Raw genomic sequence first — 27981 nt, forward strand, 5'->3', positions numbered from 1 at the left:
TTTTCCGTTATAGAATTTACATTAAAATTTTTATAGTTTATTTTTCATCTAAACTTATAATAATAGCGTAATAGTTAAAAGTTACCACATTAAATTTTTCTGTTTAACATTTAAAAATTTTAATAAATATATTTGTATTCTTCCTTTGATAAAAGACATAATCGTAAATTTTTATAATTCCAACGTCTTTCATGTAAAGGATTACTTGTTTTTTATCGATAAAATAGCTGATTATGTAGCCGATATACTCATTCTATTTACGGTAAGTCTGATCATAAAAACAATGAATATAGTTTATTTCAAATTTATTATTTTCGTGTTCTGAAATTAAACAGATCTAGAAGTCCATATTTATATTTATTGACCGTATCTTTGCGTAAAAAGTGCGATATTCTGAAATTTATGAAATAACAAGTATTTATTATGCAAGCAGTAAATTATCTATTCTCCTTTCTAGTTGATGATTTTAATAAATTAACTAAGTATATCAAAAATAATAGTATTGTTAAAGATGAATATTAAAATCAAATTTTATTTTTAATAATCATTTAAATTTATTAATTTTCATTTGATAATTTAGGAAATAGTAAAATGTATTAAAGTATTCCAAAAAAATTGCATTTCGGACTAAGAGATGGTAAGTAATTAATATATATAAATATACGTACAGTACATATTTTTTTAACCATGACTGATTTTAATTATATATAAATTTTTTGCATAATCAAGATAATTATGAAAAAAGTTTTGTAAAACAGCAAGTGAAGAAACAAAATGTTGATAGTATGCAATCGTTTATAAATTTTGTATTAACAATTATTATTCTAAATATTCTTACTATTTTATTTTATAGACAATAATGATGATATTTTTAATGATCTAAATTTTCATTCAGAAAATCATGTGTATTTTGCTATAATGTTTGGCTAGTTGAAGTAAGAATGAGTGCTTCTATATTTTTTCTAAAGATTATCTGTTTTTTATTTAGACTAAATCTATCGCTTTTTTTGATAGGGTTTGAACCACGTAATGTAATTTCGCAACTCTGGTCGATATTATAATTTTGTTCGAGTTACGATCATATTATCCGGATAATTTTGTTATATAAATGTCGTCACATTAAAGAAATTTTATATTGAAAAATCTTAAAGCTCGCTGAAAGTAGATCATGAATTAGATAAATCAATTTTAATAGAATAATAGCTTAAAAATTTTAAATATTCCTTTCTTATCTATAATGATATAAACGAAGTATATTTTATTATTGATAAAAATCATGACCTTCATGTGGTGTGATTTGATAAACTAATTTACTCGGTTTATTTAATTCCTTTTTTAAATATTCCTTTTAATTTCTTCTTTCTTTCTTTCTTTCTTTCTTTCTTTCTTTTTTCTTTTTTTCTTTCAATGATCGCGTAATCACTTAATCTATAAATTATTTCGATTTCTTCTTTATTAAAAAGATAAATATATTACTTCATTATAGAACTTATAAAATTTGATCCTTTTCAAAAGATTCTTTTATCTTCAGATGTAATTAATGAATATGCTTCAAACATCAGTTTTATTTGTAATTGATTACACGTGATCAAGATTCGGTGTGATTGGCTTGGACACAAATTCCTCGTGACTAAGTTTTTTAGGCTAGCTCGACCGTTTAAGAGGATAATTTAATTATTTGCTTAGCTTGAGAATTCGAATTATTGGATCAGAATCATCATAACCTACATAATAAAAGGTATTTCCCTTGAGAATCAGTTAGATCAGATAATAAAAAATTTTTAAATAAACAAAATCAAAAGTTATATCTGGAGCTGGAATTCTTTCAAGAAGGTTACATTTATGAATCCAGTATTTTGGAAGACGAATGTTTACATCTGGAGAGATGGTAAAATATAATTAAAATAAAAGTATTCGACAAGCCACGCTCTCTTATTATCAAATATTAAGGCATCCGTACCACGTCAATTATATTATAGGCAAAACATTGCCGTTGGAATAAATTTATTCATTATTATTAAGGAAAGAAAATTTTGTTATCGTTATCGAATGATATTTAAGATCACGACGATGTAAATATCAATGAAATTTTGAAATTTTCGTCTGTGGTATCTTAATCGTAAAAATATAAAGTTTTGAAAAATTCTTTAGATAAAATACTTGGCGAGTTCTAATGGGGCGGGTATGTATTATAATCGGAAAAGACGATGTTTTCTTAAAAAGATTATTATATATACATATGATACATCCGTCCCATACGTCCGTTCTACTTCGAGTTATCAAAAGAAAAGAAATAATAATTTGGCGTCAGCGGACACAATTGTAAAGCAGTTTTGCGTGAAAAAGATGCATACAATTTATTGGTGGAGAACTAACGAATTTTCAAAGTTTGAAAAGTGAATAATAGAAAACTTTGTTTAATAAAGTAACAAACTATGATATATGCAAGTTATGAGAATTTAAATTTTTTCATATTAGCATAAAAAAGTCGCATGTTCGAAAAATTGGACTAAAATGTCAATCACTCTTAAAACTCTAATCTTCATACATATTTATGTTATTATCAGACGATCGGGAACTGCCGATGATCATTAGTGATTACACAACCGAGTAATTGACCCAAATGATCACAACGATCATTCCAATCATTCCAAAAAAAAAAGTGATCAGTTAACGTAAATATTCTACTGATTGTTCCACGAATTAACTTATTAGATATGTATAATAACTTCTAAAACAGATTTTTATAGATTTGAACGTGCGAAAAAGGAGTGTGAAAATTTTAATGCTCCCGTTATTTATTAATAATCGTGTTACGATCACGTCTTCATAAGCTTTATGAATTGCTAATTAATTCACTCCGGACTTATGATGGTATTATATTGTTTTTAAGTAATGTTGTTTTTTTTTCTTTATTATAAAATTTAAAACCGATTATACAAAATTTAATATCAAAAGTTTAATAATATATCACATAAAGTATTTACATATAAAAAATAAAAATTCTTTTGTAAAAAGATATCTGAATATGAATGATCCTAATTTTGAATATGATAAAAAATGAAACCGATTGAAAATAAAATTTTGAAAAACATTTATTATCAATGCCCATTTAAGATCTATATTCATCATCCCGAACAAACATCGTCCCGAACAATAATAATAAACCGCCATCTCGAAAAATAATATTAAAAAATTATGACGGAAAATTATAATTATTTGTATTCGTCATATTTCACCTCAAATTTGATATCCACTTGTTTATTTTCTTTTGCATATTCCCATAGATCTGTATAGATAACTTTCCTAAATTTAATACTAGCTTCTCGGAATTTTGCGATCTTCATGATTATATCTCTCTCGATATTCTCTGCCATTAGTCTCGCAAACATACAAACAAATACTCCACAAGAACTTCCATCTACTTGTGGAGGGTCTCCATTTCGAAACATTATATCCAACGCAAAATCAACTTGACCGTTCAAATTTATCTCCCCAATTATTTTAGATTTACCTACGTTCGAGCCAAATTCTTCATTCCTTACTTTATATTTCACACACGCATCTCCCTTACACAACCTAATTTTATGAAAATATTCGTCATTCAACCACCTGATGAGATTTCCCCCAATATTGACGGCACCTTCTGTTGTTATCATCCCTAGTGAATCCAAGATAGCAATTCTAAACTGTTCCTTCATAAATATTGCGGCTAAGATCCAATGTGACTCATTTATATTAATTGGAATAAAGATAATATCTTTTTGAAAAATTTCTATCCTTTTTGTCCAATGTTCGATAGAAGAATATTTGTATCCGCCAATTTCTGTTAACCTTGTATAAAAAAATGTTGTAAGAGAAAATACACGATGAAATTTCGAATTCAAATAAGAGAGGTAGGCATTTATATGATCAGAAGAAAGCCAAATATGTTTGTCACATAAATCGTATAATTTTTCTGCCGTTATAGATTCGGAATTAATATATATAACGTTTTTATTGTTATCATTATTTCTACTTAACCATTCCATCACTTCTAATCGGGTGTCTTTTTCATATTTAAAAATTGCAGAAACTTCAGGAAAACTTTCTTCTAGCCTAACTCTGTAGCTGCTTTGTTGATTTGTTGATTTTCTAAAATTATAAGAGTCAGAGATTCTGTTTATGTTATGATGCCTTAACGGTGGCGTACTTATTCTTGGACTTGTATTAATTATAAAATAAAAATTATTTATAAATAAAATAAAATACATTTTTTTTTTAAACAAACAAACAATAAGTTTTGAATATAATTAATTACCTTTCATAATAATCATTTGAAAACTTATATCTTTTTCTACTTGGCATCGTATCTTCGGCAGCCAGTTCATCACTAGCCATTATAACTTCCGTAATATCATACAGGTCTGACATTTTTTTTATATATTTAAATGGGAGAAACCAATAGAAATTATGGTCAAACTTTCGAGAAACTGGCGAAAAATGTAAGAAAGAGTAAAAGTATTTTTTTTTTTTGTTTGATTTTTTTAACGAAATTACGCGTTAAAAAAGTTTTATCAAATACTAAATCTGAAAAAGTCATCAATATATGTTACTATAAGTAGTAATAAAACATGTAAGTTGACGCAACATTATTTGATAATTTGATTGATTTAAATTACCTAACCCAAATCCGTAAATGTTGTATAACAGTAAAAAAATACCCCTTATTGCTTTTACTGCGGTATTCGCTGTACTACTATTACGCTTAGTGACACGCTTCCCAGCCTTCCCACGGCTTAAAATAATTTTTTTTTTTTTGATGCGTTGACCGGTAATCCACCTTTGCGTTTACCATAGACTATTTATATATTTTTGACTTGGAATATATAGTTATAGTGATACTTGTATATCGGTTAATACTTGATACTGTAATAGTAAAATTATCTTTGAACGAAGATTTTTATATTAGCAGTAGAATATATATTTACTACACGTTTAAGTAATTAAAAAAACTATCGAAAATGCAATAAATGACGATAAACCAAGAAATTAGGTGAGACATTAATTTTTTCTGCTTTGTAAATCAGAAGACATTCTTAACACGAGATTTTGAAAAATTATTAAGGTAAGATTTAATACCAAAAAATCTTTCGTTTTCCGTAATAAAAAAGAAAATCTAGGTGATCAGCTTTTATTAATACTTCAAATATTCTTAACTACAGTTGAATGATCTCAATCTTCATCTGATAAAGAAGGCCGTTATAATTTACTTTAAGCCATGTAAGTTCATGCAATTTTCAGAATAGTAGTAATTTTCATCATTGATGGTGATATTATAACAGAACATGAATATAGCGATATGGTTGTCAGTACGTATATAATGATCTTTGTAATTTTGTTGGAATTTTACGAGAAAGGACATGTATAAAAAAACATAGGTTAAATTATTCATGATGTTATTTTTTTTTTTTAAGTCATCAAAGTACGTATTTTTCTAAACACTCATGATTTTAGAAATTTCAGAGTTTTATTAAAGTATTTGAGTACTTTCCTAATCATCATACATCAAGAATAGATAATATTATCTACACTTGAACGATATATAGGCTTTGCATTTGGTATTTATTTAAATGACATGAAAAATTTTACACGAGGCGAGGAAATTTTTGAAATTACTCTTAAAAAAGATAATTTATGAATGTTGTACAAGATTAGAAAACAACAATTTCCTGGATAAACAAAATCTTAACAAGATTTATGGTAGATATTACTTTTTGAAAGTGCATCAGGAATAAGAGAGAATTGAGTGATATATAAAAGAATGTTTTTCAGCCTAATATTAACATACTGTGTCTTAGACAACACAAGTGCTATTATGAGAATCATCATTGTAAATTAAGGATTATATTAATAGTTAATGTGTAATTATTTTCTTTAGGTAATACGTGTAAGCGTTATACACCATAAAAGTTTCTGGTAACATGAAAAACATGATCAAACCAAGCTTAGATCTAAGACGCAAATGCAAGTTCTGTTCAATGTGCCAGATACAATGTACATGGAATGTAGAAGGATATTTCAAATGAATGGCTATCCATTCTGGGATCTGCATCAGTTACGAAAACTTCACCATCTATTCAGACTAAATTCATCCATTCGTATATTCACGTCTATTTCTTTTTAATTTCTGGCCAAATCTTTTTTTGGACCAAATTCGAATTCGAATGCAGAAAAATTCAAGTTTACTGTTGGTGGAACAGCGGAATTGTGGAATTGTCTTTAAAAAGAAATTTAGCTGTAAATATGGCTACTTGATATTTTTTCCGTGCTTGCTATATAGAAGAGAAATCATAGTATAAATAAATATTTAGTGGTTACCTCAATATTATACGAATCATTAATAATTAACCCTGAAGATAACAAATTAAGAATCTAGCTAAAAGTTTCCTTATATAATCGAATTAATCGAATTAATCAAATCATAAAAAGGCTGATATACAATATAAAGGATGGCGTCCGCTACAACTGACTTAAATTATGAGTTACGCTCACCCTTCCTTTTGAATCTCTAAGTCATGGAAATTGCTTGTTACTGCAACTTCTTATATCCTTGTTTATACATTATATTAAGACCATGAAACTTTACTTTAATAATGTAAGTTATTAAAGACTTTTGATCAAATTAAAAATCAAACGAATCAAGGGGACTCCGAAATAAGGTCACCAGTAAAAAAAAAAAATTCACGAATATCTTTCCTTTTATAGATAATGCCTGATGGAAGCTATAACCTTTTTTGGATACTGACCGAAATTATCATAATTCCGGCCCTGAAAAAATGCGTACAGCTAATAGAAAAAAATTTTGGGGCCTCTTTATATATATTTCGGGATCCTGACCGACCAAGTTATACAAATTAAAAAGGGTCTAAAATAAATTATGTAGATCTATCCATTTATAGATAATATCAGCCAGAATTTATTGCCTTTTATATAAAACGACTGATATTGCCATCTTAAAGAAATGCAAAATTTTTTATTGTATCTTATCTAAAGAGGTCCTATTCCGGATAATCGATCGCTAATGTATTTAGGATTAATCTATCGCAAAGTAAAACTTATTATACAATAATATATTACGTTAACTTTTAAATTCTTTATTTACAAAATTTTATATCAGATTTTTTCGTTCTCATTTTTAAAATAACAATATAGAAATTTTTAATTACATTACCAACTATAGTATTATGATTAGTTTGTTCAAAAATAAAAAAAGAAATTAAATATGGTACCAAGTTTTCATAATAAAAAATTTGAGCTTCTAGTATTTCAAATACCCTCAAACCCGAATGGCCCCGGCCCCCAAATGGGATCCGTACAAAATCCCGACGGTTCAAAATCCCGAATGGTACAAAATCCCGACAAATGGCCCGCGTTATGCAGAATTATGAAGAGTCACGTGATGTGTTTGACCAGCATTAGAGTTCGGGATTTCGTACCTGTCGGGATTTCGACCAGACCCATTTCAAATATTATTCAATATTATCAGGAATTTCTAAACCATCTTGTTCTTCCGGATGAAGATTTGGACTATATGCTATTAAATAAAAAAAAATTAGAATATAAACAATTTTATAATACGAAAAAAAAATTCAATGATATATTTTATACAATGTACCATCATCACATTTATAGAATTCTTGATGTAAAGCTAAAAAATTAAATATATTTATTTTTAATTAATAAATATTTATTAAATTATTTTTAAAATATAAAATTATTAATTACCTTTTTGTTCTTCTATTAATATTTAATTTAGGAAAAAAAAACATTGTTTACATAATATTATTAAAATATGTTTAAATATGTTTAAATACAAAACAATAAATTAAATTATAAATTTTATTACCTTCTGATGCATTCTTAGGTTCTGGTAAATCTTCAAATCTATGCATTTTACTTTTAATTAATAACTCAGATATTTTTGAGTTATTTGTATATACTTTCAAAGTATTATTTTTATCATTCAGATCATGTTGAAATGATTCATTATTATTTTTCTCTCGAAATTTCTTGTTGATTCCTTTTATTGCATCAAGGAGAGTTTCGATCTTGGGTCTGTTTTTTGGATTTGCATCCCAACATTGTTCCATTAATTCCTTATATTCTGAAGGAGTTCCTGATACAATAGGCGGTCTCATACCAGCTGTAATTTTCAACACTAGATAAAAGTCATGATAATAACCATAAAACGGAGGTTGTCCTGATGAAATTTCCCACATAAGCATTCCGATACTGTAAATATCGGATTCAGCAGTATGTTTTTTTCCGACAATAACTTCAGGTGCTATATAAGGAAGATTTCCATATATACTTCTTAATGGTTTATTTGCAGATCCACAAAAACCAAGGTCACTAATATACCAATAATGCTCTTCTTCCGAGTATAAGACATTTCCTGAATGCAAATCTCTATGAATTGCATTCTCATTATTATGGAGTTTATTAATTGCACTGCATATATTGATAACGGCCTTGAATTTTTCAAACCACGTAAGTTTTCCACGTTTTACTATTAAGTAATTTCTTAAATCCGTATCCATTTTAATCATTACAAGCATATAATCTCCATTTGGATCTTGCGTTATTCCGTAACATTGAACGATATTCATCCATTTGTTGCATATTGATAAATGTGATTTAGCCTATTAGAAAAAAAAAATTATATTTTTAATTTAAAGAAATTACTATATTATCTCTTTTTAATTTTGATTACAAACCTCTTCAAACCAACTTCGGTCCGCACTTTTAAAATTTTCTAATTTTTTAACTATTACTTTTTGTTTTCCAAATCTTTTTAATAGCTGTTCTTTAGAATCCCATTCCTCGTATTGTCCATCAATCCAATCTGCTGAATATATTTCAGAGCAACCACCTTTTGTTAAATAATTAATATTTTCTAACTTATCATATGGGATCCATTCGACGACCATATCTGGTTTAAGAGTTTCCGATTGACATTTACGTATTAAATTATCAATATCGTTATTTCCAGATGTCCAAGTATAATAATTTGACTTTAAATAATTTTGAACACAATATTCACAATATAAGGAGGCCAAACAATTTTTTTTACAATTTCCACATAGTCTTGTTTCCCCTGACTTAAAAAGGACTTTGTCACTATCATAAATTTGTAATAATACTTTCACTGCATCTTCTTTTTCATTAAAAGATAATTTTTCATTTTTATTGACGAATTCTCGTCTGAATTTATGTTGTTTGTGTATATCATTGTGTATCTTGTCATTCGTTAATTCGTACGCAAGGTTAATTACAGTATTAATTAATCCATAACGAGACATAGCGTCAATTGAAATTTTTTTTTTTTGTACGAGAATTCTTTTTTATTTTTTTTAAAAGAACGAACCAAAGAAAAAACGAGAATAAAAAATCGGTTATTATTTATATAACTGTACTTTTTTGACGTCAGTCATTGAGTTATTGATAAGGCTTTATAATTCTGTTGCACCCCTTGAATAAATATATAAATATAGTTTAATAAAATGGCATGATAAAAACAAACATAAACACTAGCTATTACACATTTCCTAATCGCTTTCAATGCACAAAAACATTTTAATTAATTTAATTAGAAAAAGGCGTAAAATTCACGCATTAACCTAATTAAGAACATTGTAACAATCATACACTGTGTATACGCCATGCATTAGCGCGACAAATAAAAAACGATATATATATTTTTTTTGGGTCGAATGAAACCATTACGCATGTGCTAAAAAAATATTAAAACATTGGCACACATGAATGAATTTCAAAAAGGTAATTTATATGTAACTAGATTAATTCATTCAAAAAAAAAAAAGACAGAGTTAGTGAGTAAAGAAACACAATTATTGATCTATCGGACACAAATTCTGATTATCAAGCGAAAGTAGATTATTTAAAGTTTGAAGAGATTGAAGATCATAATTACAAATAGTATTTTACAGCCCTCGTACATGTTTTGGGAAAGGTACTCAATGTGATCGACCTCAAACATTTTCAAGGTACCCCACGTTTTTTTGATTGGTAACGACGATGACGTCATATAAAATAATCATGTGATTTTTTTTTTTTTGAAATAAATGTTTAGAAAAGAATATTACGGTAAAGTTTGAGATAAAGTAATCAAATGTACTTTTTTAGATAAGCCAACTAAAATTTACGGTATACCTTTTTAGAAACTTACTAACATTATCGTAATTCTGGCCAAAAGACGAGTGGAACTATTAATAAATATTTTGAAATTTGGGCTTGAAAATATGAAAACTCAAAATATTTGTGACGCAGATCAAGTAAATTTTGCAACGCATCAATTTCTGACGTCGTAACAATCTATAATTGATAATTTTAATTCTTTGTAAAATAATTTAATCAAGATTTAATTATCTAAAAAAAAAAATCTAATCTAGAAAATATTTAATTTTATAAAATTTTATAAAATTACAATTCTGATATTTTAAGGGTAATTCTATTATGGCAAATGTCCCATTTGTGCTCGTTCCAGAAACTCGGAATTGTTATAAACGACCCTAGCATCACTATAAAAAAAAAAAAATGGTAACCGCAGGTTACACATGATCTGCGCACGATTATTTTTTCGGTATTATTATATTATTTATTGATTAAAAAAACTATTTTACTTATGAAAGTATAGTTATACAATTTATATTAATTAAATTTTATGCTACCCCAGTATAAAAAATATATATTATAATGTACTTTTAATTTTATTATTTATTATAATAAACTATTAAGATATTATATTTACTTATTTTCGCTATAATGGATCATGTATTTTATTTGTAAATTCTAAATAGTTTGTTCTTATACATTGCAAATACGGAATATTATTAAACATGCTTTTGTCCTTTTTCTGATTTAATATGGTAAACCCATATGTAATCATCACCTTCTGATATAACCAATTTCACAATTAAAATATTTTCAATATCTTCACTGTTGATACTACCAATCATCTCACAGCATGTGTTGATTTTAAATCACCGGCTGTCAGCTCTGCCAAGGCTTGATATAAATGTCCATCATTTACGGATTTCTTGAGCTCGAAAAGGACACGAATATGGTTCTTTACTTCTGTGGGATCCTGGAGGAGACAGAAAACACCTTATTTAGTTGTTGATATGACAAGTTAGAAAAATATTTCGTAAGTGGTGTGTGGCGTAAAAGGATCGATCAGATCAATAAAAAGTTTTATAATTACCGAAAATAATCATCCGGATCATGCGCGCGATTCAAGTGTAACCTGGCGTCCTGGCGTCTACTATTTTTTGTGGGTCGTCGATTTGTATACTATTGATTACGTGCCGAAATAAGCGAAATAAAAAAAATTATTTGATATTTTAAATATCTCTTACTTTAAAAACTGTATGAATTTGATAAAAATTTACATTATAAATGCTTTAATAACTATTGAACAACCTTCTAGAATCAGTTTTGCTTGTTTAAAGTATTTAAATTATATAATGAAACATCTACGATATAAAATATCATTAAAACTTATTTAAAATGTAGATTACAAAAATACACTTTACTAGTAAATTTTATAAAAGTATTTAAAGATTATTTACTATAAGTTCTTTTTAAACTATGTGCAAAGTGCACAAATAAAATTAATATGTAAAATTTTTTAAAAAATTAAAATGTATATAATATACGTCTTTTAAACTTTTAAAGAATCTAAAAACTGTTAATTGCAGCAACTTACATGATGAGTCAACAAAACATAACCAAAAAAATGGAAGACAATAGCGTTCTTTATTTTACATTCGTCAGAAACATCGCGAAGACTTCATACGAAGTTTTTTCAAAATTTTTTTAATAAAAAAATTTTTTAAACTGAAAAAATAAAGTTCAGGATTGTGGCTTATGAATTTTATCCTTTTATGTAAGATAATACGGAAGTTTGTATTGTACAGAAAATTGGTACTGTAATACGAAATTTTTTTTTTGGACATTTTATTATAAGTGATTTCATTAACTCTCATTTTTGGGTTAAATCTTTTGATTTCTTTCTTTTTTTCTTTTTTAAGGATTTAATTCTTGGTCTCCTGGTTTAACTTTGCCAAAAGGAGAGAGTCACATCAGTCTCGTGATGATTTAACACGTGATTGGACACATTCTAACAAAACGATTTAATATTTATCATTTTTATCATACTTTTTAAAAATTTATTTTTTGATTCAATATATAAAATATTTATTCTCTCAAGAATTAAAATATTTGCTCGTTTCTTTCGTTCTCTTCACATTCACTTGCAAGCCTTTATCTCATGGTTTCTCTGTCATGATCATTTGCAAATGTTATAAAATAATTTATCGGTAAATTTACATTAGACGCACTTTACGTTTTTATCTTTTTATTATTTTTCTTTTTGACATTCGGGATTAGATTTGTTATTCAGAAATGACTTTATGGTTAAATAGTAACTTCATTAAATGTATTAATTTAGATATTTACTAGGAAACGAAAACCGTTGTAAGTCCGGAGCGAAAAAAAATAAAACTCAGATTTGCGGATTTCATTGGACGATGTCACGTGAATGACAGAGAAACTCACGGGATCGGTCATTTTTCATAATTCGCTTCGCTCTGGACAATAAATCAAATAGAACTTTTTGTTTAAGAAATATTAAACGGTTCATTCGTCTCAATTCCTTAATGTTATTAAATGTCGAAGTTATGTATGAATCGTGATTTATTTTTTTTTATGAGAAATAACTAGTCAACTATAATTAGGTAAATTTTATTTTGCAATATTTTATTCAAAAAAAAAAACTGTATGCGATATAGATTATTAAATAATACCGTTAACCTTATTTTGACTTCGATATTGCTTGTCACGTACGGCATTATATTAATTTAAATCTTCCACTCCGGACAACAACGGTTTCCTTACGGAATTGTAAACATACTAACGTGATAAATACCTAAAACAAGTTGTTACAATGATAATATTTTACGACTTTTTAATTTTTTTAATTTATTTTTTAATTTAATTGACCAGATTTCTGCTAATTTAAAAATTGATTCTATAAATAAATATTGTAGTTAAATATAAACTAATTTTAAAGGATAAGTCATTACTAAATAGAAGAGATTTAATCTTGCTTTTCTAGTTGTAGTAAAAGTATATCTAAATTCTCTTGTACATCTAAACATCCATTTTCTATGGCTTTCTTATACCAATAAATAGCGCTTTCCATATTTTTATCAGTCCCTTCGCCTTGTTCATATAAAAATGCAAGACTTCTTTGTGCATCAATGTTTCCTCCTTCTGCAGCCATTTTATAAAACTCAAACGCTTTTACTTTATCAACGTCGATATCAATTCCTTTTTCATAAAAATATCCAAGTTTATATTGAGCATCAATAAATCCTTGATCGGCTGATTTTTTATAAAATTCAAATGCTCTAATTTGATTTTTGAAAACACCCTTTCCTAATTCATAAAATTCGCCCAATTTATATAATGCAAATTTATTATTACTTTCTGTGATTTTATGATACCAATAATAAACTTTATCTAAATCATTTTCTAATTCCTCATCATTTTCAATGAGATTAATTTGAATATTTTTTCCAATTGCTTCATCATATAATTCAAATCCTTTTTCTTTATCAACTTCAGTTCCAATACCATTTATATGACAATATCCAAGGTAGAATTTTAGTTCCTTATCTCCATCTTCGGCTGATTTCTTAAAATATTCAAATGCTTTATCCAGATCTTTATCCACACCATATCCTAGTTCATAACACTCTCCTAAATTATATAATGCTGTTTTACATCCACCTTCTGCCGCTTTGTTATACCAATCAAGAGCTTTTTCTAGATCTTTCTCAATTCCTTTACCACTTCCGTATAAATAACCAAGATTGGTTTGTGCAGGAACACACCCTTTTTCAGCTGCTATTTTATATAGCTCAGATGCCTTGGTTTCATCAGCATCAATTCCGATTCCTTCATAATAACAATATCCAAGACTAAATATGCCATTTAAATATTCTTTATCAGCTGATTTTTTATAATAATCAAAAGCTTTTTTATCATCTTTTTCAACACCTCTTCCAAATTGATAACAATTAGCTAAATTATATTGTGCTACTTCACTTCCATTATCTGCTGCTTTACTGTACCAGTAAACAGCCTTTTCTATATTCTTTTCAGTACCTTCACCATTCTCATATAATACTCCTAAACTATTTTGTGTGGCAACATGTCCTTTTTCAGCAGCAATATTATATAGCTCAAAAGCTTTTGTTTTATCAACTTCTGTACCAATTCCTTTTTCATGGCAATACCCAAGTTGAGATTGAGCATTCAAATATTCTTGATCTGCCGCTTTTTTATAATATTCAAAAGCTTTATTTTCGTTTTTTTCAACGCCTATTCCATACTTATAACATCTTCCTAAATTATATTGTGCTAGTTCATTTTCATTTTCTGCTGCTTTATCATACCAGTAAATAGCCTTTTCTAAATTCATTTCCGTACCTTTACCATTCTCATATAATATTCCTAAATTATTTTGTGAGGAAAGATGTCCTTTTTCGGCAGCAATTGTATATAATTCAAAAGCTTTTATTTTATCTACTTCAGTACCAATACCCTTGTCATAACAATATCCAAGTTGAAATTGTGCATTTAAATATTCTTGTTCGGCTGATTTCTTATAGTATTCAAATGCCTTAACTTCATCTTTTTCAACACCTTTCCCATTATCATAGCAATTTCCTAAATTATATTGTGCTACTTCATTTCCATTTTCTGCTGCTTTATCATACCAGTAAATAGCTTTTTCTAAATCCATTTCTGTACCTTGGCCATGTTCATATAAATAACCGAGATAAGTTTGTGCTGAGATAGATTTTTTTTCTGCTGCCATATTAAATAATTCAAATGCCTTCGTTTTATCAACTTCAGTACCAATTCCTTTATCATAACAACATCCTAATTCAAATTGAGCGTCTACATATTCTTGGTCAGCTGCTTTTTTATAATATTCAAATGCCTTAACATCATCCTTTTCAACTACTATTCCAAATTTATAATAATAACCTACATTATATTGTGCTATATAATATCCATTTTCTGCAGCTTTATTGTACCAATAAAAAGCTTTTTCTATATTTTTTTCAGTTCCCCTACCATATTCATATAAAATTCCAAGATTATTTTGCGCGGCATCACATCCTTTATCAGCTGCTATACTATATAATTCAAATGCTTTTGTTTTATTAACTTCAGTACCAATTCCTTTATCATAACAATATCCTAATTCAAATTGAGCATCTAAATATTCTTTATCAGCTGATTTTTTATAACATTCAAATGCTTTGACTTCATTCATTTCAACTCCTATTCCAAATTGATAATGACATCCTAAGTCGTATTGCGCTACTTCATATCCATTTTCTGCTGCTTTGTCAAACCAATAAACCGCTTTTTCTAAATCCATTTCTGTACCATTATTTCTGTATAAAATCCCGAGATTATATTGTGCGATAGAATGCTCTTTCGTAGCTGCTATCTTATAAAAATTGAATGCTTTAGTTTTATTAATTTCAGTACCAATTCCTTTATCATAACAACATCCTAATTCAAATTGGGCTTCTAAATATTCTTGATCAGCTGATTTTTTATAATACTCAAAAGCTTTTTTCTCCTCATTTTCTCTATTTTTAAAACAATTACCTAAATTATATTGTGCTACTTTATGTCCATTTTCTGCTGCTTTACCGTACCAGTAAATAGCTTTTTCTAAGTCCTTCTCTATTCCAATTTCATTTTGGTAATAATTACCTAATATATATTGTGCTGGTGAATAACTTTCTTTAGCTGATTTAAGATACCATTCAAAAGCTGCTTTGTTATCTTTATTGACACCCATTCCATTTTGATAACAAATACCTAAATTATACTGCGCATGTAAATCACCTTTATTTGCAGCTTTTAAGTACCATTCAAATGCTTTCTTTTCATCTTTTGTTATTCCGATCCCATTTTGATAACAATAACCTAGATTATTTTGTGCATCAGAATTACCCCCTTCCGCTGATTTTAAATAAAATTCAAATGCTTTAATTTCATCTTTCTTTTTTCCTACTCCATGTTGATAACAATAACCTAAATTATTTAATTCTATTAACTCTTTATTTTCTATTTGATTTTCATTAATACTTTCTTTATCTTTTGATTCAAAATATTTTTCCATAGTACTTATTTCATCTTTACATAAATTTATTTCTAATCCATCAAAATTTTCAACCTGATTATATGACATAATATATGTATTATCATGATGACCAGATTCTTTTGCGATCAAATCTCTTTTACTTAAAATAATATCCTTATAATAATAAAATGATAATAAATATTTTGAAATAATAATATTTAATAATTGATACATAGAACAAATCAATTTTTTATTTTCATTCTCATTATTATTATTATTATTAATTGATAATAAATATAATTTTAATGATTTATCTTTATCAATGATCGTATTACCATCATCATCATCATCATCATCGTCTACTACCATTATATCATGTTCATAAAAAAATCCTATTAAACTTGAAAACCAATTATAATTCTCTTCATGATCTTCCATTAATTTTAAAATCATTTTAGGATTTTTTTCATTAATATTAAAATAATCTTTTACCCATTCTTTTAAAATAATTTCAAATTTTTCATAATTATCTATTTTAATTATATGATGATAAAAATCTTTTAAAAATTCTTTTAAAAAAGTTTCATCATCATCCTTTAAATTATTGTTTGATGACATCCTTTTTTTTTTATGAGAGAAACTTTTATGAATCGGATTTGTTTTTTTTTTTAAAAAAAAAAAAAGGAGAAAGGAGAAAGGTAAAAATTAGATCCGTACGTTTGAAATTTTATTATTCAGCATTGGGTACACTACATTATATTGTATTACAATTACAAAAATTTCAAAAAAGTCACAACTATAATGAAAACGTGGTGTAACATTATCGTTACGCTAAATATTGTAAATCCTTTTAAGGTAATACCAATCTCTTGCATAAATGATTAACACAAATATTATTAATAATAGTCACGTGATAATTATTTACTGCGGCAATTTTAACATACAGCTGAGTAATAAATTTTTATTAGTTAAAAGAAAAATACGGATAGTTGATTAGAATTCTCTTTTTGTTTTTTTTTTGTTCGTCTTTTACTATTGTCGCAAACTGTCCTTTGTTGGTAGCGATACTGGACTGGTCTAGGATTTTATATATTTAGAAGTTAGGGTCCGGCAGGGCTTTGGCCTTGACGGATGACAGGTTCTATGTTGAACGTTCTTTACTTGTATCGAACTATGTTCTTTTGATAATCTTGCCAGCTTCACATAAAATAAATAAAATAAATAAATGAATGTTTAGCAGATTGGGAAGCTTCTGATTAATAATCAAAAAAAGGAATGCACCGTAATATAAATAAATTAAAAAAATAAAAAATTTAGTTTTAAACATGAAAATAAAATAAATATTTAAGAGTTTTCCTAATCGCCGCTTATTTCTGCTGCTGCCACATGATTAGCACAACACGTGATATTTGTAACGTGATTATAGCGCTTAAATCCTCTTTTCATGCAATAATATTCTAACCCTAATATAACCCTAAAATTCCTTTTCATGCAATCATAATTAAATCCTAAGAATTTGATCGATGCATCCAAAAATAAGCCAACATGGTTTTTCATGCTGCAATTCTAAGAATTTATTAAGAATTGATTGTACATTTGGTGAGTAAAAGTAGTATATATCTCTTTTTATGAATATAAATATCAGATATTTTAATAACAATGAACAGTATTGGATATATGCACCCATATAGCCATCATCAAGAACATTTGAAGATACTTTGAATGGGCAAAATCATTATTGCAATCATGATATTATAGTTATGACGGTCAAAAAAGCTGGTGATTTTTACAGAACCCGTGTTCTTTATTATGTTAATATTGCACACATGGACAATTTCTCTGTTGCATAAGATCATAAGATCAATAACCTTCATTGATTCACAAATTTTCCATGACGATGTTTAAAGTTCTTTACAATGCTTGATTTATCAGTTTATTTTTTCAATATGACTTCACATGATATTGGTTAAGAAAATGTTCTGCAAGGTCATAACTATCAAAAATATTTCTAACTTCAGGTGAAATTGGATCTTCCCGGTACTCGAGTCAATAACTGATGTTAAAAAAAAACAAACTTGATCACAAACACTTACTATTATCATTGCTGATATGACTTCCACTATTTATATCATCAAATGTCATTGAGAAATCATTCAATTTTATCATTATAACTACCAAATACAGTATTCATATTGTGGTATTGTAAAAAATATGAAGTATTCGTACGTGAAAAAGTAAAACAAACCATACAAAAATATATTTGATATCATGATGCTACGGGATACAAGAACTTTTCGATGATTTGTAATATTTTTCAATATTAAATAAATTTTCAAAAAAAATAAAAATAAAATATTTTAAATGTAGGTTAAAAATCGAAGAAAATGAATTTTTTTTTTAAAAAAAACAAATTGAAAATATTTTTAAAATATTTTAAAAAATAAATTTAACCGCCAAAAAATAATTTTTTTTTTTAAAAAAAGAAAATGAAAATGAAAAATATATTTTTTTTTTCCAAAAAAAAAATAAAAATAAAATCTTGGTTTATATTGAAAAAAAAAATTTTGGAACCAAAAAAAAATTTTTTTCAAAACCAACGTTCTGCTGCAGCCGATCGTATCGTTCCATGATTAATAAAACTTTTTCGTTAGTATTTTAAAAATAACAAGATAAAATAAAAATAAAAATAAAAAATAAGAAATTTTAAACTACCGCGTACATGTAGCTGACTTTTAGCCAAAAATTAAATGAAGAATCACCAAATTGCTATAGAAAATAACTATAAAAATAAGAATATATTAAAAATTAATAAATATAATAAAATAAATAAATTTTGTTCTTTTATAGAACTAATTTTTTAAAAAAAGAAAAGCCACTTACGATAGTAAATAAAGTTTTTTTGCATTTTACGCAAAATCTGACTGAATAACCATTATTATAAGCTTAGAAAAACTTTTCTTCTCGTAATTTTACATATATTACTACCGTTAAAACTTAAAACTGTATATTTCTTCCTATCTCAACTTAGATCTTGAAAAAAAGCTAGTTTTTAAAGCGATTTTTCAGTAATCGGTATATGTGAAAAAAAATTTTTTATTAACAAAAATGTGCGATTAATGTTGCACAAAATTGGTTAATATGAAAATGATCTGCATGATCTGCATGTGACATTTTCAGTGACTGATATAAAAAAATTTTTAGTCAACAATATTTCTTTCCTGTATGATGATGTTTTAAAAAACAAAACGTAAATATATAATGAAAGAGTGCAATTTTTGTAATGTACAAGAAAAATATCGAGAAAAAATATATAACTACTGAAAAAAACTTAATATAAATTCACAATCGTTTTTAATAAATCTCGATATAGTTGTTGATCTGCCATGGCGACATGGCGTAATATTTTTAATATTTTGGCACACAAGTTTTGTGGGCGCGGTTTGTGTCGATCTTCACCATATAAGGAACAAGTGACATTTAAGTGTCACTGATCACGTGCTGCCACGAGTTAAGTATCTGAGGGACAGTTTTCTTTTTTGTGTCAAAAATTTATTTGTCACCCCCGTGATACAAAAAACCACGCCCACAAAACCGGAGTGCAATATTTTGTTACACCTAACTGCTAATTTAATCAAAGTTAATCAAATGCCGATCACGAAACTGAACCTTCTTTTTACAAATTTCTTAGTTTATAAAAAGATAATATAAGATTGCATTATGTCTAATATTCGAAAAGAAGTAGTTAATGCAGCACTTAATAGAGCATTTGCATTATTAGATACTACTATTCATAATAATATACATAAACATTTTGAATTTAAAAAACAAACACTTCTTGCTGATAAATCTCTTACAGAAGATGAAAAAACTGAGGCAATAAAAAAAATAACTGAAACTTATGACAGAGCTAAAGTTCGTGATAATTCAGGAATAAAAAGAATTTGTGAGAATTGTAATCAAGAATGTTTGGCTACATTATTTTGTGAATATTGTGTTCGAAATTATTTAAAAGCAAATTTTTCAAATTGGACGTCTGGAAATGATGATATTGATAAATTAATACAAAAATATCAATCAGAAACACTCCTTCCGAGTAAAATAATTGAATGGATACCATATAATAATTTACAAAATATTAAATACCTAACAGAAGGTGGATTCTCTAAAGTTTATACAGCAAGTTGGATTGATGGAATTTATAATGAATGGGATTCTAAGAAGCGACAATTAAAAAGATTTGGAAAACAAGTTGTAATACTTAAGAAATTAGAAAATGTTGAAAATGCAAGTAATAGTTGGCTTGAAGAGGTTTGTATTTCAAGAGTGTATAAGTAGAAGATCTATTTTTAATAAATTTTTTTTTATAGGCTAAATCACATTTAACTATAAGCAGTAAATGGCCACGTATTGTTGCCTGTTATGGTCTAACACAAGATCCATCAAATGGAAATTTCATGCTTGTATTGAATATAATGGATGTAAACTTAAGAGAATATTTACAACAAAATTATAGTCAACTTACATGGAAAGAAAGGATTCAAATTACTGTTGATATAATTTCTGCACTTGATGATATTCATGGGGAGAATGCAATTCATAGAGATTTGCATTCTGGAAATATATTATATAAAAAAAGAAGTCAGAAATGGAATATTAGTGATTTTGGATTTTGTGGCCCTGCAGATAAACCATTAAAAAGTATATATGGAAATCTTCCTTATATAGCACCTGAGGTTATAGCTGGAAAACAGGCTACAAAAGCATCTGATATTTATAGTTTTGCTATGCTTATGTGGGAAATTTCATCTGGACAACCACTATTTCTTAATTGCAAACATGATTATGATCTCATATTGAATATTATTAATGGTATAAGACCAAGAATAGTATCAGGAACCCCTTTAGAATATGAAAGTTTAATGAAACAATGTTGGGATGCTGATCCATTAAAAAGACCTGATGCTCGTACACTGTGGAAAAAAATGGATGAAATTAATTTATATTATCAAAAAAAATCAAATGAACCAACTCAATTGGAAATAAATAAAAATTTTGAAATAAATAAAACAAGTAGTTTTAAAACAAACTACGCAAGTAGCAGATCATCTACAAGTAAAGTTCATCAATTTGGATTTTTTCCTGAACCAAAAAATGCGACAGAAGGTATTAATTATCATATACTTAACATTATTTATAAAATTTAAAATATATTAATATTGTAAAATTTATATTTTTTCAAATTCTCAATTATAATAATAGAAGAACAAGAAGGTATGTATGAACCATTTTTATTTGAAAGTTATTTACCTATAATACCTAATGATTTTAGTTCTTTGTAGCATTTTATAGTAAATCATATGATGTCTTTCAAATTCCTGATAATAGTAAGTGTTTATTATGATATGATAATCATTAATCATTTTACTAATTGAATTTTGCTTTATAGTTGATGATTTTAATAATTCAAGTAATTGGAAAAATAATAGTACATCAAAAATGAGTAGTATTGAAGGTACTAATTTTACTAATATTAGATCTTCTAAAATTACAAATAAGTATTAATTTATATCTTAAACTTTTTTAGCTAATAATAAAGACGCTCAAAATGATCATGAAATTGAAAAAATGCAACAACAGATTAAGAATATCAATCTCGAAGGTAATTACATATTAAATCATATCAATTCAATAATATCATAATTTCTAATTTATTTATCTTACAGACGAAAAATGAAATACATAATAATCCAAATCTTCATTCAGAAGAAACAAGATGAATCTGAAATTCCTGATAGTATTTAATATCTTAAATTTTACATGATGTTAAATTACTAAATTTTTATAGATTTTGGTTTCTTTGAATTATTTTATATTTTTATATTTTTTTCTGAATAGTTTAAACACTGAGATTAGAGTAGCAAGATAAAATACTTAGCAATGTTTCTTAGTTTGTAATTTAAATTATTCATTCAATTTAGTTATCATATGAATTAACTTTTAAAATAAATTTATTTCTTTATGCAGTACTTATAAAATTCAAAATTAAAGTCAATTCAGTAGTCTATAATATGTTCTTTTAACATAAATATAAATTGTTTGATGAACTGTTTCAATGTCTAAAATTTATGATTCACAACGATATATGCTAATATAAATTTTTACAATGAGCCCTTAAATTTATTATATAACTAGATTAGGTTTATACATGGCGACTTTGTCACCGTCAGGCTGTTTAAAGCTATATTTTTATATGATTTATTAAATATAATAAAGTATTTTTAATGTATTTATTTATAATAGATACTAATACTATTTATAGTTTATAATTGTTTAATTTATATTTGAGTTTGATTATATTATTGTGTTTACACTTATTTAAATATATATTTTTTTATATAGGATTGATTTTAATGAAGAAAAATAGACGGCGGGTTGATTAGTAATGTTTGAAATGAAAAAATTAAAGGAAAATAAAAAAATTACGGAACATTATCACCTACCCGTATTGTTCCGTTTCAGTCAGTACCTCGTTCTGAAACTCCAAGACTGAACCTAAACTAGTGGGAATAAATTAATTACTAATATTCAAAAAAAACCATAAAACAATAGTTTAATTGGACATTTTCACCTACCCATATTTGTTCCGTTTTGGTCAGTATCCTCCGTTCTGGAGCTTATGTTTGAAATGAAAAAAAAAAAATTAAAAATTAAAAATTAAAAATCAATCAATTAGTAATATTTAAAATGGAAAAACTACTCATATTATCCCATTTCAATTGGCGTCCTCCTTTTTGGCTGAACCTAAAATAGCAATAAAGAAAAAAAAAGAGCCGATTAGTAATTTAAAAAAAATAATGATTTCATATCTCCGTATTGTTTCATTCCTTAGGTCCAAACCAAACCTAAAAAGATAAAGGGTTTGTTAGTAGTAATAGTGAAATATGTAGAGACTTATCCGCAGCATTACATTATGATCTAATGAGTTTAATTTTTTTTTAATAATAATAAATAAAATAATATGATCATAATAATAAAAGATATGTAATCATTTATTTTTTACAGTTTTTTTTTTAGCCAGAACTAAATTACGAATTAGTCTACAACAATATTCACGGAACAAATTATTTTAACTATAGCAAAACGAAATAGATCAGGCGCAGAAATATCACGCGTTTTCATGGTAAATAATCCAAATATTTTTTTTCTATTTTATTGTATTCTTTCTATTCATAAATATTTATCTCACAAATATCTTTTTTTATTCTTCTATTATTGATTGTACTTTAACGTTTACTTACTTAATTATTTAATTATTAGCGTAACCTTTTTTTGCACGGCGGAGTTAAGGGAAGTTAAAATTAAATAATTTTAATTTTATAGCGTAAATTACAGTATTTTTTTAAAAACTTGTAAAATACAATAATACGTATAACAAAAATATTGGAAATTAAAAATGGAATTAAAAAATGAATTTGAAATTAAAATTAAATTGAATTAAAAAGTAAGTTATAAACTCCATAACGTTAAAGAACACTTTTAATAAATGGAATTGCCTAAAGTTAAATTCATATATCTATGTAAAAATGCATAAAAATTTTTTTTAGAGTTCAATGGAAAAGTCTCGTTTTCAAAATGGTTGAAATTGATGTCGATCACGTAATACAAAAAAATTCTCATACACGAAAAAAAATTTCGTTTCTTATATTTATGGTCTAAATTTTTTTATAGTTCTATTATATCTTTTTTTAAATATTTCAATAAACACACGTGTATACTACGAGTTTGCAAAGTTTAGTCAAAAATAGACCAGTATTTTTTTTACTCTTTAATTCAAGATCTCACTTGAATCACACTTAGATCACAACGAATAAAAAAGACACTACACTAACCAAAGTATTCTCAGGTCTTCTTTTGGGAAGCAGTAAAATGGTATCTTAAGACACTACATTACATATTTATATGAAAATACTCGATTTATATAAATTTTTTTTATTAAGTCTGTTAACTCATTAATAATCAAATTTTTATATTTATGGCTTTAAAAATAGAAAGAAAATGAGAAATTGTTTTAATAAGTTGCTATAAAGTTTGTCTATTTATTATTTATTACGTCGTATTATGGGATTTTTTATAAAATTTATCTAATTAATTAATCTTTTTTTATCTTAGATACTATTTAGTATAAGAAACTATACTTTGGGTGAACAAATCTAATCGAAATTTAACTTAAAACGATATATTTTGATTCTTTATCAATTAGATTATCTATCCTGTACAACTGTGTAATGTAATACATGCATGATTGTTAACGGTAAATAAATATTAATTATATCAATGACAGTAGAATTTGATCCCTTTTCTCGGTTATATTAATTCATTATTATTTTTTATTACTTTTATTTTAGATTTATCAAAATGAATTAATTCACTTTCAAATCGGATAAAATTAGTTTCATGGATTTTGCGGAGCAGATAGATTAATAAACAAAGCTCTTTTCTTAACAATGAATGTATCGATTGTATCGTGCTTTTATTAACAATCACCGGATCAAAGAATTATATTAATTTCTCTTCGCCAACTATAGTAATTTAATATGATTGTCGACCAGAATTATAACTAGGAGAACGGAAACCGTTGGAATGTCCGAAGCGCTGATGGATCGTAAGTAGTACAGACAACAAAGCAAATTTAAACGTACACGGAGCGAACGAAAAAAGGAGTAAAACGTGTTAGCACGACAATAAAAATGATTGGTGGATTACGCGTGCGGACAGACATACCTTGCATGAAGAGAGTCTAACCGTAAATGTCCTCAGAAAATGATTTATAATTCTTGTTTTCCCGATTCAGAAATAAATATTTAAGGGTTACAAATCACAAGATTATCTCTTTGTGAATTTTTTTTTCTCATAAAAAAAAAAGAAAAAGAAAAAAATTAAAAAAATTAGTTATAATGGGTGATAATAAATTTTTGTCAAAATTATCCCAAAATTTACTTGAAATTTTGAACGATGAAGAATATTATGATATTACAATTGAAGTTGGTAATGATCCTAATGTAAAAACATTTCGAGCCCATATGGTTATTTTAAACTATCGTTCTCCTTATTTGCGAAGAATTTTGTCAACAAATAAAAAGAAGAGTGATGGAACTTTAGTACATATTAAATTGCCAAATATTTCACCGGATATTTTTCAAGCAATCTTAAGGTAGGAAGCAAGAATTTAATTATCATCATTATTATTTTATTTTATAAATACTTAAATACTTTATAATTTATAATTTCAGTTATATTTATGGAGGAAGGCTTGCTAGTGTAGGAGAATATGATGCTTCAGATATCATTAAAATCTTGATTGCCGCCAATGAACTTAATCTTCAAGAATTAGTTGAAACTTTACAGCTATCTTTGATTGAAAATAATGCAAACTGGATTGAGCAAAATTTTGATTTTATTTATCAAACGAGTTTTGAAAATAATTCTTTCTTGGAACTTCAAAAATATTGTACCGATTTAATGTCCAAAGAACCGGAAAAGATATTTAACTCTTCAATTTCAGAAAAAATTTTGATTTCTCTCATTCAAAATGATAATCTTCAAATGAGCGAAGTTCAAGTTTGGGAAAATGTTCTTAAATGGGGACATACGCAAAATCCAGAACTTTCTTCAGATCCTGCAAGTTTATCAAAGGATGATTTCAATGTATTAAAAAGTACTTTACAACGTTATATTCCTTTTATTAGATTCTATAATCTAACTTCTAAAGAAATTTCAGATACAGTGATACCTTACAGGGAAATTCTACCCGAGGAATTATACGTGGATTTATTGAAAACATTTTTAAACTTACATCCTGACAGCAAGCCTATTGATAAGTTGAAACCTCGTAATTTTCATAAACAAAAAAATGTTGATTCAAAAATCATTACATCTCAACATGCTGATTTAATCTCGAAATGGATTGATAAATTAGATATTACAGATAATTTGAATACCTCATATAAATTTAAATTAATATTTCGTGGATCTCGTGATGGGTTTGATCCTGATAAATTCCATGATATCTGTGATAATCAGTCTCGTACCGTGACAGTAATTAAAGTGAAAAATAGTAACGAAATTCTTGGAGGGTATAATCCGATTGATTGGTATGATAATTATTATCTTACCAAGAGTACCAAGGATAGTTTTATATTCTCTTTTGAAAATGTTGATAATATTGAAAAACATATTTTAAGTCGTGTAAAGAATGAAAACGAAGCTATATGGTATGCAAGTGATTGCGGTGCGTACTTTGATAACGACTTTGTTATGTATGGATATAATTTTTATGATGATAGTTATTGTCAAAAAAGTTCTTATGAAAAACGAATCAGAAACACTGAAAAAAAATTTTCTGTAGAAGAATTTGAAGTCTTTCAAATCAAAAAATGGTAATTATTCTATCTGCTATGTTTTGCAAATATAATAAATAAAATGTTACATTTTTCAAATATATTACTAAAGTTATATATGAATGATTGTAAAGAAATATTGACGGCTGTGTAAATAAAAAAATGGGGTTAAAAATTATATCATATATCGGATAAGCATGTACAGAGTACAATAGCTTATCAAAAAAACGTACGATCAAGACCATCAATCCTATAGGAAATATGTTTAAATTTAATAACCTTTTCTTTTGTTTTTTCACACAAATTTTCTTTAAGTTTATATTAAAGGGAATAGATACGTTAGGATCAAGTGATGGAAATGGACCATTACGCTAGTAGATGAAATCTCTTATACGAAGAACTTGTAATTCATTTTTTGGATTTTCTTTTTTTTTAAAAAAAAAAAAAATGTTGATGATTTTACTACGTAATCGATTTACATGATCAAGTTGTTTGTTACTGGTTTTTTTCGAAAAATGTGAATGTTCGTATTCATATGTATGATTGTAATTAAAATAATTTTCTTCTTGCGAAAATTAATTGATTGATTAAATTAGTTATTCATCTCACCAAAATTTTTTAGAAGTAGATTTATGATTATATCATCTACCATGAAAACAGAGTGACGTATAAATTTGTGACGGATTATCTACGGCTATCCGGATCGCATCTCTACGCTACAATCATAATAAATTATGACTACATAATTATGATTAAGCAGTAACATCTTAACCGGTTCTTATACGGAAAATGGGTACTAACGGATTGGACGACGGCCATGATGGATATCCGACGGATAATCCGTTATTCGGATAATCGGAATGACCAGATCGGAAGATTCTAGGAATGGATGGAATTTGATAGATTAATACGAATTAATATTTTCCTTGTTAAATATTTGTAGGTAATAAATGCAATTTTAAAATTACTCAAGAACTTTTAGCTATATTTTCATTAATTAAGAGATATCTTTTCTCGATTATATTAATTCATTATTATTTTTTTTTTAACTTTGGTTTGAGATTTATCAGGAGGAATTGATTCACCTCCAAAATGGATAAAATTAATTTCATGGATTTTGTGGAGTGGATAGATTAACAAATAAAGCTCTTTAATAATGTATCGATTGTTTATTGACAATCACCAGACCAAAGAATTATATTAATTTCTCTTTGCCAACTATAGTAATATGATTGTCGACCAGAATTATAATAAAAATGATTTACAATTCTTGTTTTCCCGATTCAGAAATAAATATTTAAGGGTTGCCAATCACGAGATTAGCTCCTTGTGAACTTTTTTTTT

General features: G+C 26.5%; 4 protein-coding genes across 4 annotated transcripts; 2 read left to right on the forward strand and 2 right to left on the reverse strand.

Annotated features, from left to right (window-relative positions):
- Positions 1 to 3215: 3215 nt before the first annotated feature.
- On the reverse strand, positions 3216 to 4413 carry OCT59_025928 (uncharacterized protein; the record flags this gene model as incomplete). Its single annotated transcript, XM_025322143.2, has 2 exons — positions 3216 to 4203; positions 4301 to 4413. The coding sequence occupies 2 exons, from the start codon at positions 4411 to 4413 to the stop codon at positions 3216 to 3218; spliced, it is 1101 nt and encodes a 366-aa protein (XP_025167036.2).
- Positions 4414 to 13162: 8749 nt separating this feature from the next.
- On the reverse strand, positions 13163 to 16858 carry OCT59_025929 (uncharacterized protein; the record flags this gene model as incomplete). The annotated part of the gene is made up of 1 exon (XM_066142826.1): positions 13163 to 16858. One exon carries the CDS (start codon positions 16856 to 16858, stop codon positions 13163 to 13165), a length of 3696 nt encoding a protein of 1231 aa, XP_065992403.1.
- A 3963-nt stretch (positions 16859 to 20821) lies between these two features.
- Positions 20822 to 22266, forward strand: OCT59_025930 (uncharacterized protein). Its single transcript, XM_025328340.2, has 6 exons — positions 20822 to 21403; positions 21500 to 21511; positions 21580 to 21624; positions 21687 to 21752; positions 21825 to 21899; positions 21964 to 22266. The coding sequence occupies exons 1-6, from the start codon at positions 21025 to 21027 to the stop codon at positions 21972 to 21974; spliced, it is 588 nt and encodes a 195-aa protein (XP_025167038.2). The 5' UTR covers positions 20822 to 21024; the 3' UTR covers positions 21975 to 22266.
- Positions 22267 to 25133: 2867 nt separating this feature from the next.
- Positions 25134 to 26680, forward strand: OCT59_025931 (uncharacterized protein; the record flags this gene model as incomplete). The annotated part of the gene is made up of 2 exons (XM_025322144.2): positions 25134 to 25451; positions 25531 to 26680. The coding sequence occupies exons 1-2, from the start codon at positions 25195 to 25197 to the stop codon at positions 26678 to 26680; spliced, it is 1407 nt and encodes a 468-aa protein (XP_025167039.2). The 5' UTR covers positions 25134 to 25194.
- Between the last annotated feature and the right edge of the window lie 1301 nt (positions 26681 to 27981).

This window comes from Rhizophagus irregularis, chromosome 6 (genome assembly GCF_026210795.1).
Source record: "Rhizophagus irregularis chromosome 6, complete sequence".
In the NCBI taxonomy this organism is placed as follows: Eukaryota; Fungi; Glomeromycota; class Glomeromycetes; order Glomerales; family Glomeraceae; genus Rhizophagus; species Rhizophagus irregularis.